This window comes from Atractosteus spatula, chromosome 1, assembly GCF_055471065.1.
Source record: "Atractosteus spatula isolate fAtrSpa1 chromosome 1, fAtrSpa1.hap1, whole genome shotgun sequence".
Lineage (NCBI taxonomy): Eukaryota > Metazoa > Chordata > Actinopteri > Semionotiformes > Lepisosteidae > Atractosteus > Atractosteus spatula.
In genome coordinates this window covers 2,949,051-2,962,753 of record NC_142706.1, presented here as the reverse complement: position 1 = coordinate 2,962,753, position 13,703 = coordinate 2,949,051, and the positions used below count along the sequence as shown (strand labels likewise).

General features: G+C 41.9%; 1 protein-coding gene across 2 annotated transcripts in view; it reads right to left on the bottom strand.

The window, feature by feature from the left end:
- Nucleotides 1-13,703, bottom strand: part of fat1a (FAT atypical cadherin 1a) — a 74,053-nt gene that overhangs the window by 14,049 nt on the left and 46,301 nt on the right. For both annotated transcript variants that reach the window (XM_088915854.1, XM_088915863.1), the window contains exons 8-13: nt 11,566-11,841; nt 11,004-11,214; nt 6,135-10,205; nt 5,320-5,516; nt 4,752-4,905; nt 2,113-2,346 (exon numbers count right to left, since the gene is read on the bottom strand). In XM_088915854.1, the coding sequence (XP_088771980.1) occupies nt 2,113-2,346; nt 4,752-4,905; nt 5,320-5,516; nt 6,135-10,205; nt 11,004-11,214; nt 11,566-11,841 (5,143 nt within the window). The remainder of the gene's footprint in view (nt 1-2,112; nt 2,347-4,751; nt 4,906-5,319; nt 5,517-6,134; nt 10,206-11,003; nt 11,215-11,565; nt 11,842-13,703) is intronic.

Sequence of the window (13,703 nt, the reverse complement as noted above, 5' to 3'; positions counted from 1 at the left end):
TTTAGACCTGACAGTTTTTAAGATAACATCTAAAATGTATTGTTTACACTCCTTACCATCAATACTATTGTGACATTAAACTGGTTTGTTATAAAACTGATAACATAAGGACTTTCTTATCTAATACAAAAAATAAAACAACTGCACAGAATGCACTATTCCCTGGAATTTAATTATTCATTCTACAGTAAATATTGGCATTTTTATTTGCACTGTAAATACCACTGATGATACACATGGCATGATTAATCTAATAATGCAACATTTAATTTGGCTCTTGGTAAAACTGCTCAGTGCAAACAATCTCATATCCCCTGATGACTGATTCACTGCATTTGTGAATGGGAATGAGAGAGAAGTTCAATAAAATGAAAAAAAGTCTATTGCTGCTCCTTGAGAATGTAGATTTGCTTAGAATATTAGTTACTGACAAAGCAAGAAGAACTAATCCCTAACCAGTTAACTGTGAAGGCAAGAAATATACAACTAAATTGAGTTTTCTGCTTGGTGCATACTGATTTAGGGCTTCAATAATGTCTATCAAACCATAGCACATCACACTGAAACATGCAATCAATTTTAAATTCCTCTGCGTTGTTTTTGCTGTTGTTGACACCTGCAGTTATTTAGCTGCATTTAGAAAGGATCTAACTACAGACACTGTAGCATATACAGCAAATGTGAGTCTTAATTTTAATCGCTGAGCCTACCATTACGATGTCACTCTTTTCTCATTAAACCTCCCTTTATATAAAACAACATACAAGCACGATCAATCTATGTGTGATGTGATCACTAATCTGACTGTGTGATCACACAATAATACACAATCACAATCAGACTGACAACTATTCCGATAATGGCAAGACAGGTGAAAAGAAACACATGGTGTACTCCAGTTAGTGCAAGAAGGCCAGCTATCTCTTTTTTATACTTCAAGAACAAAAGAATCAAGTGCCAAAAAGATACATTTAATAATTCTCTGCTGCTGTAATCACTGCTAAACAAGGTCAGACTCCTTACCCAGTTTAATCAGTCTAGATGAGGGCATCCAGACATATCTCAGAATGTAAGGAATGTCTTACACTGACATGCTGAAGGAAATTAACCTCTTTAGTCTTTAACAGAAAAGACTATGGGGGGACATGTAACAGGTATTCAAAATCCTCATGGTTAGTGACAAAGGCAGCCTAACAGATTTTTTCAGAATGAACTTTGAAACATGAACCAGATAACTTAAGTGGGAAATGTGGAAGCATTCCTGATTTAAAACCGGACCCGAGAGGAACTTCTTAATGCAAAGAGATGCAGGAGTCTGGAACAAACTACCCAGCCCATGTGGTTGAGGCCGACACCCTGTTCTTTTTTAGGAAATGACTGTATGAGATACCTGAATCAGTTATCAGCTATCTGTAGCTGTAGCAGTTATCAGCTGTAATGTAGCTATGAACTGGCTTCATCACTCTGCTCTCCTCCCCACTGAGAGCTGGTGTGTCGGGAGCGTTCTGGCGCACTATGGCTGCCGTCGCATCATCCAGGTGGGGCTGCACATTGGTGGTGGTGGAGGGGATCCCCATTACCTGTAAAGCGCTTTGAGTGGAGTGTCCAGAAAAGCGCTATATAAGTGTAAGCAATTATAATTATTATCTACCAAGGAAACTATAGGGGCCTCCTCTCATCTGCAACCTTTCTTATGTTCTGGTGCTCAATAACCTATCGGGAGATGCAGTCACAGACGGTGAGAAACAGAAATGTATTCCCAACTTGGGAAAGACAGTGTAGTGCAGCGGTTAATACTCTGGACTGAGTGTGAGTTTCAAATCCCTGGTGGGGATACTGCTACATTACCCAGATTGCTCCAGCAAAGTCAACTGAATAAATGTGTCCCAAACTTTTACTAAGAGGAAATAGACAAAAGCGACAGTCAGGTAAATATTCATCTGCTGGTAAAGCTCATGGTGAAATGTCCTTCTCCCACCTGAAGAGCTCTTGCACTTCTGTTTAACACGTAAGTGCACTTTCAACACTTACAGTATGTAGAACACACCTTGACACAAGGGACTACACAAGACAGACAAAACAGGTACTCTTTAAGCAGGAACGCCCTCTGACCTATGTCAGCATCCGTCGCCTGCAGCCGCGCGACAAACGTGTGCAGCTCTGTGTTTTCGAACACTGTGATGGAATAGGGGTCCGCGGTGAACTGCGGCGCGTTGTCATTCACATCTTCCACAGTCAGCACAACGTCGGCCTGGCAGAAGCGCTCTCCTCCGTCCACAGCTTTCACGACCAGGTGGTAAACGTCCTCTTTCTCGCGATCAAGGGGGAGCAGTGTCCTGAGTTCACCTGAAAGAAGCGTCAAGATGAACACTTCAGGCACGAATGCATACGAACACTGCTCCACACGGTTAGCGTTTTGAACGCACTCTCAGTAGTTATTTTAGTTTGATTTCACCTGTAAATGGACTAGTGGGAACTTTAAGGGAAAAAACAAAACATATTGTTACACCTTCACATTTTTTTGGTGGTGGAGGGGTGATGAAAGTCAAACTTTTCAATTCAGATCGAAATTTAATTTAAGTTTTTGTCAACGCACAAAGCTCTCTGTAAATGTGCATACGTTAATTTTATTTCATCTTAATGGCTAAGACGCACAGATGCACCCAAGTAATGACTGTTCAAAGAAATCCAGTACAGAATGGTTTGCAGCTAAGAGCAATTTTAAGTGGAAGACAGTTGCCCAGGGAATTGCATCCATAAGAATTCATTAGACTGTTTCAGGAAAAAAAACAGTTTGACAGCCCTACAAGTAATAATCCTGCTTTTCTACATAGTACATCTCCTGATACATTAACCCCGTCGGAATATGGTAGTATTTTTTAATTTAGGCTGGCAAAGTTGGTTAACTCCTATATTCCAAGTCATGCTATATCAAAGTTTGATAATTTTACAGCAACCCATTGCACTACCCTGTTTTGGGTCTACATTAAAAAAATTGATATTGATCTGATCTGGTATTGATACTGAACTGTGAATTTTCGATCAATAGCTCCTTTTACTTATGTGGCGCTGTTCATCCCCACCATTTCCTCCTGCAGGGAACATGTGTCAGCAGTTTGGCACCAGCAGCCCCACTGCACCGTGGCCAAACTGTGGCATCAGGTGAATGAAGGGGGGATTTCAAGGAAGCCAGACTGTAACTTTAAACCTTGTTAACAGTTCACACCTCTACTGTGAAGAGCAGTGCCAAGGGACATACAACGACCAAGTAGGCAGGACCTCAGTTTAATGTCTCATCTGAAAGACAGCAACTCCTCCAGCACAGTGTCCCTGCCCTCAAACTGGGACATTAGCTGGGACATTCTGTTTCAGAGGGAGGAGTGCCACCTTCCATTTTAACATCAACAACTTACACCAGCAGCCTGGCTTCCCTTAAAAGTCCCCTGTCCTTGCCTTGCCTGGTTTTAAAAAGGTCTGACAAGTTGCCTTTGTTAACAATCCCCCTTGCTTAAAAGCTGGTGGGAACCGAGTGAAAACCTTAGCTTGCATCCTACAATGCAATGCTTGCAACTCAGGAATCGAGATCACAGAGGTTTGGTCAGCAGTTCCCAAAACAACTGCTTCAAATTACAGACCGTAGAGCAGCTGGAGTGAAATCCAGAGGGGAAGCAACTCTTCTTCAGAGTTTCAATTAACAGTTCCGCTCTGTCAAAGCGGGACATGTTGTAGGTGTAAGACTAAACAGAAGGTAAGAGTTGGCACTGACCTATTATAATTACACAGAATAGATGCCTTCAGCATACATGCAGCCTCTTTCTTTGCCAAAGTCTTATGAAGGATTATTGAAGACTGTGGGTAGATGCTTGTTCTGGTTGCATATGCTAAGCATATTATTAAAAAAGAAACTCCACACCGCAGCGCAATGCTTGTATTTAGAAAGCTCTGCTAGAAGGAACTGAGCAAAATTGCTTTTCAAAATCCATACATTTGTCATTCTGTAGGACCTTTACTATTTTAAATGTTGTAGGAAGTATAAACTTTACTAATATAAGTGTAACTCCCACTTTATTCTATAAAGCTATACTATCATTTTTTTAGCGCAACATGAGGTTAGCGTCATGACAGCAGAAGGCCTAACTGACTTTCATAAAAGTCTATCAAACGGATTTTTAATCTGGATGGTAAAGACAGCCAACTGCATATTACTGCAATCAGTATGCAGGCCATTTGAACCTTGTTCTCTTAGGTGTGCATGCAAATGTTAGTTTCTTTGGAAAGTCATTTTATAACTTAATTTATAAATACACCAGCAAATCTGTCAACCTACAGGCAAACAAGCCAATTGATAAATTTTCCAAGCTGTTTAGTAAATTTCTAAATAAACCAGTACATTTACAGAATTATTTCAGTCAATCTAAATAAAAATCAAGAACAGGAGATTAATCAAGCATTGATTAATAATCATCAGTTATTAATTCAGATGAAACCTAAAATCTGGACGAATCCAAAACCTTCTAAGTGCAGATTCTTGAAAGGCTTGGTCAAGAGCTAGGAGAGATAAATACAGCTGGCTTTGCATTTATTCCTACTCTTGACACAATGCAACAAAGTTAGTTTTAGCAATAAAAAGTATATTCAATTTTATGCATAAATAAATGTAAAACAGCCATTAAGTTCCTGTTTCGCCTTAGATAATACCCGCTGCTACATGATGGTGAATGTTAGGATTTACATTAAATAAAACAACTTACCAGTATCTACATCTATGCTGAATTTTTCTGATCCAGGCCCAAAGAGCTTATAAGAAATCACAGCATTTGAACGGATATCAGCATCCGTGGCAGAAACCTGTAGGATGAGCTTGCCTGAAGGAGCATCCTCTGGGACCGTCTCAGTGTACAGTGTCTGGAAAATACCACAGGTTGTGGAAGTTAAAACGGACATACTATTAATATTAGAAGCACTTAACAAATCACATTTACGATTGCAATCACAGCAACATTTCAAATGTACATTTGGGGTGATGCAAAAGAACGCACGGCTTTCCAAATACTGTATATTGTGTGAGGAAATCTCTCACGAACAATGTAGGTTTAAATTTATCAAAACCTTTTGTCAATATTAGTAGTACGTAGCTGAGGGAATCATCCTCTTTGAATACTAGTAAAGCATGAGAAATGTATTCCCACCCCCCCACCCACAGACCCAGGTTTCAAACCCTTGAGGAAAAGTGACGTAAATTCACATCTTTTCCGTGTGAACAGACTAGAGCAGCAGAATGAATGTCATCCACAGATATTCCAACCTTTGGAAACAAACCTTTTCACAAACAGGGCTGTTGTCATTTGCATCAAGGACCTTAACCTCTACCACAGCCTTTGCCACAAATGTCCCATCAGTGGCTGTGATATTTAAGAGGTAATTGTCTTTCTCTTCTCTGTCCAGGGGCTTTCTTACAGAGACCTTCCATTCATTCTGAATGTGTTCAATAGCAAATTGTCCCAGAGGGTCTCCTCCTGAAAAGTCAATGGAAAAGTGTCATTCAAATTAATGAACAATGCCACAATTTAGCTCGTATGTAGGACCAGAGAAGCTCATAACATGACTGAGGTCCCTTTAAAGCAACAGAACCTGAAGGGCTGGGGGAAACTGTTCAACTGGTTCAGTTAATCCAGCTAGCAACTGTTTAGCTTGTTAAGAGCAGAGTTGGAATGAAAATCAATGTCAGAAGCCCCAGCCCTTCAGGACCGGGACTTGGCGCCCTTGAACTGCAATATCAGATCTGCAAACATTGAGGACACCTACTTATTTGTTGTTTCATGCTCTGCATTTCAGCAAACATCCGAAATAAGATGCAAATGTCCACTTCTCATCATAGGCCTGGATAACGAATTTGACATCATTCCAACCACACAAGCTAATTAGCTCCAGGGGTTGCATTTCCCTAGTTAATTAGAGTAATTAAGAGCACTATCCTCAAATGAAATAAACTCCAAGGGATAAACCTGGACCCTTTTGTTTTATTTAAACAGAATTCATGACAAGTTTTCTTATCAAGAACCAATCCTCCTAGCCCACTCGCACCTATTCTGTCTCCCTGATGCCTGGGTGCAGAATCTCACGACAATGATTACCTGTAATGTAGTAGCTGACTTGTTGGTTGATTTCTTCCGAGTCGGCGTCAGTGGTGCTGAGGATGGCGATGACTCCGCTCGGTGGGGGGTCGTCCTCGCTGACAGTTCCCTTGTAGATCTCCGCGGTGAAGCGTGGGGGATTGTCGTTCACGTCGGCGACAGTCACCTCTACCTTGGTGCTGGCGGTCAGCTGCACCTTCTCTCCTCGATCAGAAGCCACCACAGCCACAGAGTACTTGCTCTGCTTCTCATGGTCGAGCTCTTTGAGTGTCGTAATCCATCCGGTCTCGCTGTTGATGGCAAACAGCTCCAGGATCTCCTCCATTTCTTGGTTCTGATCCAGGCTGTACATAACCTGGCCATTAGTTCCAGAGTCCACATCATTTGCTCTCACTTGAATCACCTGAGTTCCCCCAGGTGAGTTCTCCACTACAAATGCCTTATATGGGTTAGACTCAAACTGAGGGCTATTATCATTGACATCCTTTACTTGAATATTTATTTCTACAGTGGACACAACTTCATTACCTCCGTGGTTACTCTGCGCTAGCAGTGTAAGCTGGTACCATTTTGTAGTTTCGTGATCAAGGTTCTTTTCGAGTTTCAGCCTCCCACTGTCCCCGTCAATGACAAAGATCTCACCTTGGTTACTCTCTGGAGTATTCCCTTTCGCAAGGCTATAAAACACAGGCTGTTCACTCTCTGCCTGAATGACATCAATCTCTGATCCAACAGCGAGGTTTTCAGAGATTGCAAATCTGTAGTGTGGCTCCACAAATTTGGGCACTGGCTCTTCGGGGGCAAGAATTCGGATATACACTGGGATAATAGATTCCCTTGGAGGGTTCCCAGCATCCTTTGCCCTCACATAAAAAGCATAGAGATCATTTTCAAGTCCAATTAAGCTTTCTTTGGTAACGATTATACCGCTGAAAGGATGAATTTCAAAATTTTCTTCTACATTTTCCAGGTCTGCTTCAATGGTATAAGCAATATCAGCGTTGCTTCCTTCATCCGCATCTGATGCTGCAATTTTAACGACTGTAGTCCCCCTTGGGACATCCGATGCTACGTTGACCCTGTACTCCGCTGCTCTGAACTGTGGGGCATTGTCATTGACGTCAGTAAGAATGACATTAACAGTACAAAACCCCACCTTTCCACCTCCATCTTTTGCCATTAGACTGATTGCGATCACCTTCTCTGCTGTGTTCTCACGATCCAGGCTCTCAAGTGTGAAAATCTGCCCATCCTCATTGACAGAGAATTTGTCCCTGGCAAAGTCGTTCACAATGTAATAGGTGATGTGTCCATAAGTACCGGAATCCTCGTCTGTTGCCGTGGCTTCGGCAACCAGTGTTCCAACAGGGGAGTTCTCAGAAAGTTCCACCACGTAATCAATCTGATTGAAAGAAGGACTGTGAAAGTTTGCTCCAATAACCGTAACCTTGACCTGAGCCGAACTCCGAAACACACCATCCGACACCGAGACGTTCAGGTTGTAAGAGGCCTCCATCTTCTGCTTGCGGTGGTTGGAAATGGCAATGACTCCGCTTTTCCTGTCTATGTCGAAATTCTGGTTTTCGTTTCCCGCGAGGATGGCATATTCGAGCTTCCCGGCGTCCGAGCTGTCGGCGTCCGACGCCTGCACATGTGTTACGAAATGCCCGCGGGAGGCAAGCTGGCTGACAGCTGCCTCGTAAAGCTGCTGAGTGAAGACTGGAGGGTTATCATTCAGGTCGGTGATGTGCACTGTTACAGGTACATCGCTAGTCAGGGCGGGCACGCCACCGTCCACAGCCCTCACTAGCAGGTTGTGCTGCACTCGTCTCTCATGGTCCAACATTCTGGCGGTCACTATAACCCCACTCTCACGATCTATGCTGAAGTAATCGGAGTTCTTTCCATCTTCTAATAACTGGTATGAAATGACTTTGTTGCTACCAGAATCTGAGTCTGTAGCAAATACCTGCAGCACCGACGTGCCAATTACAGAGGCTTCTGAAAGCCTAACGTTGTACGACTTCTCTTTAAACATGGGAGGGTTATCATTGACATCTTCCAAGATAATGTCCACAAAAACTTCAGAGTGCGCCCCAGTTAAAGAGTCCGTTGCTCGCACATTTAATTTGTAGGCAGGGTGTGTTTCAAAATCCAGCGGAGCAATTACGTGTATGACTCCGGTGTTGAAGTTTATCGAGAACTGCCTGAAGGGGTCTCCTTCTGTGATGCTGTACACTATCCGAGGCCCTTCCAAGCTGCTTGCCTGCACGTGTGCCACTGGAGAATGCCGCTGAATATTCTCTGGAATTTCAATGTTGTAAAACGGTTTTTCAAACACCGGCATGGCCTTGTTAACTATTGTAATTGGTACTTCAACCACTGCGGAAAGGGCTGGTTCTCCTCCATCTTTGGCCACAACAGCAATGACATACTCGGTGGTCAGAGTTTCCTGCTCAATGGGCTTCTTCAGCGTGATCTCCCCCTCAGGACTTATCTGAAAGTACTCGTGATGTTCTTTCAGGTGGTAGTGAACTTCGCCGTTTCTGCCAATATCTTCATCTACCGCCGTCACCTGCCTAATCACATGGCCGGCCTCAGCGTCCATCTGCACTAGAGCGTAGTAGGGCAAATTAACGAACTTGGGTTTGTTGTCGTTCTCATCCTCCACCGTGACCTTCACGAGCACGTGAGCAAGTCCAGCCGACCTCTGCTCCTTGGTCACTTCCACAACTATCTCGTAGACATCTTGCTCTTCACGATCAAAGGGTATGCCCGTGGTGGACAGGACCCCAGAGGTACGGCCAATTTTAAACCTTCTGTCTGGATTTAGAATCGTATAAAACAGCGGCTCATTTATTTGGTGGCCTACTGATGCAATAACAGCAATACTTTTGGGTTCCAAGGAGTTCTCCTGAACTGAAGCAGTGTATGAGCTCTGTGTAAACTTGAAACCACTTTCCTTATTTTCTCTCACGTTTATTTTTACAGACGCCGTGCTTGCAAATTTTCCATCAGAGACTCTAACAGTCAGCTCATACCTGCTTCGCAAGTGGGAAGTGTTCTGAATAGAAATGACACCCAAATTTGAGTCAATCTTAAATTTTTCTCCTATGTTGCCATCTGAGATGGAGAAAATCATTTTTGAATTTGGTCCAGAATCAGCATCTGTAGCGTTTAGTGCAATAACTTTCACTCCTTTGTACGTTGGGAGCAAAACAGATGTTTCATACATTTCTTTACTAAACAGTGGAGAGCAGTCATTAACATCAACAACTTGAATTGTAACATTGGCTGCGGTCTCAGCAAATAAGTAAGGGGCTCCCATATCATGGACCTGCACTGTGAAATGGAAAATACTATTCTGCTCATAATCCAGGCTTGTTATAAGACGAATAGCTCCCGTGCTGGAATCAATAGCAAAATAGCTATGGGCAGATGGTTCAACAATTTGATAAACCAGCATAGCATTTGTTTCTCTGTCAGCATCTATGGCTCGGATTACAAGCGGTGAGTTCTCTCTCGTTAAAACGACGCTGTTCACTGGAGCAGCTTCGCTTATCATCCCTAAGAATTCTGCTTGCGTGAAGACCGGAGCGTTGTCATTCTCATCTCGGAGATGAATCAGGAGGGTAGCATTGTTTGACAGCCCAGCCATGTTTGTGCCCTGAACTGTCAACTTGTATGAAGGCACAGTCTCATAGTCAAGTGTTTTTTGCGTGATGACAACGCCGGAGTTCGGATTAATGTCAAATGCTCCTTCGAGATTCCCGTCCTTGATTTCATAAAAAACAGACGACTGACTTGATGCTGAAACTAAGCCAACAAAGCTCCCGACCAGAGCACTTTCGCCGACTTCTGCAGAGAACTCCTTTTTAGCAAACCTGGGTTTTGCATTATCCGAGATGGTGACAGAAATGTGAACAGGTGTCACCACACTTAGCGGAGGATGGCCTTTATCTGTTGCTTTCACTGTGAGCTCAAACTGATCCTTACTGCTCTGATCAAGCTCCTTTGCTACTGTAATAGTGCCAAGAAGGGGATCGATAGCAAACGAATTTGCAACATTTCCTGTAAGAAAAAAGAGCTATTACCTTATGAAAATCAATGCCTGTTTTTCTTTTGAATAACCATGCATCTCTACATTAATAACGCTGTGTAATTTATGTGGCCTGATGCTTACAAATTAAATTACAACCATGAAGAGATTATGCACAAAGCCAAAACTAACAGCTTTCATTAGCATAATTCTAATTTCTGAGTGACAATTGCAACAGATTTACTCTTGCTATAATTGTGTAATTGCACAGAATTTAGTTCCTTATCGTTTCTTCAATACAGAAGTAATTAACAGCTTTTTACACTGCCGGGTCCTGAAACTAATCAACTACCACCCCCCTTCAGCTGTTTGGTATTCCAATCCTGTCAGCTTCGGAAAGACAGTTGTTCTCTAGCTGTTTTACTTCAATTAGCTTTAGTCATTTCAAATATCTTAAAAATGCGCATTCTATAAAACAGCACTGCCATCAACTATGCTATCCACCCCCTAATGCTGTCATTTATCTTAAACAACAATGGTGGGAAAATAAGATGCTATTTCCCATGAACTCCTACAGACAATTAGATGAAAAGGGACTACAGTGCTTCACTGCATTTTCTGACTCATACTTCACACTACATTTCCAATAAACCATTCATAACTGACACATGTGGGACGCTAAACCCAGACGCCTTTTGGCCGACCTTTGTCACAAGTGACATTAGTGTCATTCTGTAATTCATGATGTACATATGCTTCTCAAACTCTTTAAAGGCTCTATAGAGGCACACGTTTTGTTTGATGAACTTCTGGCCAAATTCAAGACCAACCTGACTCTATGCTGTAAACAATCTCCGCGTTTTCTCCCTGGTCTTTGTCCAGCGCTGTGACCTGCAGCACCGCAGATCCCACTGCGGCCGATTCATACACACGGCCTTTGTATGGGGAGCTCGTAAACCAGGGAGCGTGGTCATTGGCGTCTTCCACGTCGATGATAACTCTGACAAGGTTGCGCTTCACAGGAACGTCCTGATCCCGAACCTGAAGGCAAAAACACAAAGTTACAAAGCTCTAAGGGAGGGGATGGGGGAGGAGGATCATCACATCTAAATAGGAGACGTAACATGCAACATATCAGGTATTTTTTTTTGTTACCGACTATTCTGTGCGTCACTGCTACACATCAATAAACATGACAGAATTCTCCAGCAGAAAAGGAAAAACCAAAGACAAGCTCCGATGGATTTGAAAGGTAGAACTGAAAGAAGTACGAAAAGATCAATGTGCTCTGACAACAGAGATCCAGTTCAGTCAGGAAAGCTATGCTCAATTTAAACATCTAATTGTTTTACAGAAGTGGGGAAGGAAAAAACATACTATTTCACAACTTACCATCACGGTTAGGACATGTTTGTGCATGGTCTCATGGTCCAGTTTCTCAGCGGTGTACAGTATGCCTGTTCCTGGATCCAGGCGAAACTTCTTCAGGCTGAAGGGATCTGTGCTGCTTTGAAGTGTGTAGATCAACTTGTTCTTCTCATCTTTGTCAGTTGCGCTGATCTGCAAAATCTCTGTATCCGGCACTGTGTCCTCTGAAATGCTGACTTCGTATTTTGGTTGGGAAAATTCCGGCCGATGGTTATTTGTATCAATTACTCTGATAAACACCTGTTAGGTAAAGAGACAAACATTTGGGACACTTCCTGTGATAGCTCACAATACCAATCAAAATGAAAAAAAAACCAAATGTACTGTGTATTGATTTATGGTCCTTTAAAGGGTAGGGGTATTTTAATTTACTATTTTTTTTTTAATTAAGGAAACAAAAAAACATGACTCATCAAGTGGAACCACTTACCACTAAACTATAGTAGGCAGAATGCATCCGAAAAGGCAAATTTCAGAAGAGTTCAGATAAAGCAGAACTGTGAATGAACACTCTGCAACAGCAGCTGTTCAACCTAATCAGTCAGGTTAAATGGATAAATATTGAATCAACACATCTGTCTTCGCAGGCACGGAAAACAAAACAAAGGAATAAAAGACTTTGTGAAAGACTTGCAATCAATCTAATGTAATATCCACCAGCAAACTACATTGTGTTGCAGTGATATTATATTCCTTTCCAGAGCATACAACCAACATCATCTAATAGTTCAAAAGTATTAAGAAAAAGATAGAGCTCCTAATGTGGAAAGACAGCAGGTACAAATTCCTTCAAATCCAGCACACATACAGCTAAGCTTGTTTCCCCATGTTTGACACGTACTCCCTGTGAATGAGATAATACTTAAAGTCATGTAATGCTCAATCCACAGCCAATCTAATCATATTGGCTATCTTGTACTGGACCGGACACACAAAGCTCCAGGGGTGCGCTGACTCCCCCAGACTCCACTTGATGACCTGTGTGATCTCCTGGAGAAGGTCAAGCCTGTTCAAGCCCAGGGAGTCCACATACTCCCAATCAGGGAAAGAATAACCCACTATCCGCGCAATGCCTCATGGACGTAACCTTGTCAGGCAACAGCAGCAGCTGAAAACCTTGACAAACAGCATTAAGGCTTCATGACATGGCCAATCCAAGGAATGAGCTGTTCAGATAGTTCTGCCAGGGAATTCCATAGAATAATCAGCCATAGTGTCCGCTAGCTGTCAAATGCTGAATTAAAATTCATATTGCACATGAAACATTGCAAGAAAAGAAGGGCTTGGCTAAATACATGCTTATTTAAATGGAAATCAGATTTAACAAAACTTCACTTTAACATTTAATAAAGTTTCATCCGCTTTTCCCTTTTATATAATAAAGAAATGTGATACTGAGTGACTTTCTTGTGTGATGAAGTAATAAAAAGAAAGATCACAGACAATTGTATTATCAAAACTCGTTCAAAATGAACTATTTGTACTGAAAAAAATATGCATGTGATTACTTAAGCATATTAAGTAATCACTAAAGGAAACGCAGATGATTAGAGGGAGAAGGGCAAAATAAACATTTAAATCGACAGATTTTTTTAAAATCTCTCTTCGGAGTTGCTGACCCAGGGTCTTATTCTGATCGTAAGCCCATTTTATGATTATTTAAAGGTGTTGACAACCCCTAAATGAGTTTCCACAGCTGACTAGGACTCGGAACAAAACACACCTGCTTCGAACAAGACAATAAGTATGATATGCTGAAGACCCTTTCTTTTAGTGAGAGAGACATTGTTGAAACAGCAGAATTCAAAAGCTCACATTTTCATGTGTGAAACACACTGTAGCAAAGTAAAATCAGGATTCAAGTGCAGATTCAAAGAAATGGGGTGACGCTTACACTTACATTATCTGTTATTACATAAAGCTGTGTGAAGTCATGTCTTCTAAGTTTTAGAAGTACAAGTTCTCCATCATTACTGAAAAGTAATCAAGGTTTGTATTGCCAAGTACAGCTACAAATACATTTTAAAAAATAGTAAAACCTTTTACAATACTACTGCACAAGACCACTTCCCATATTCTCATGAAAGACAAAGTGCTTACAA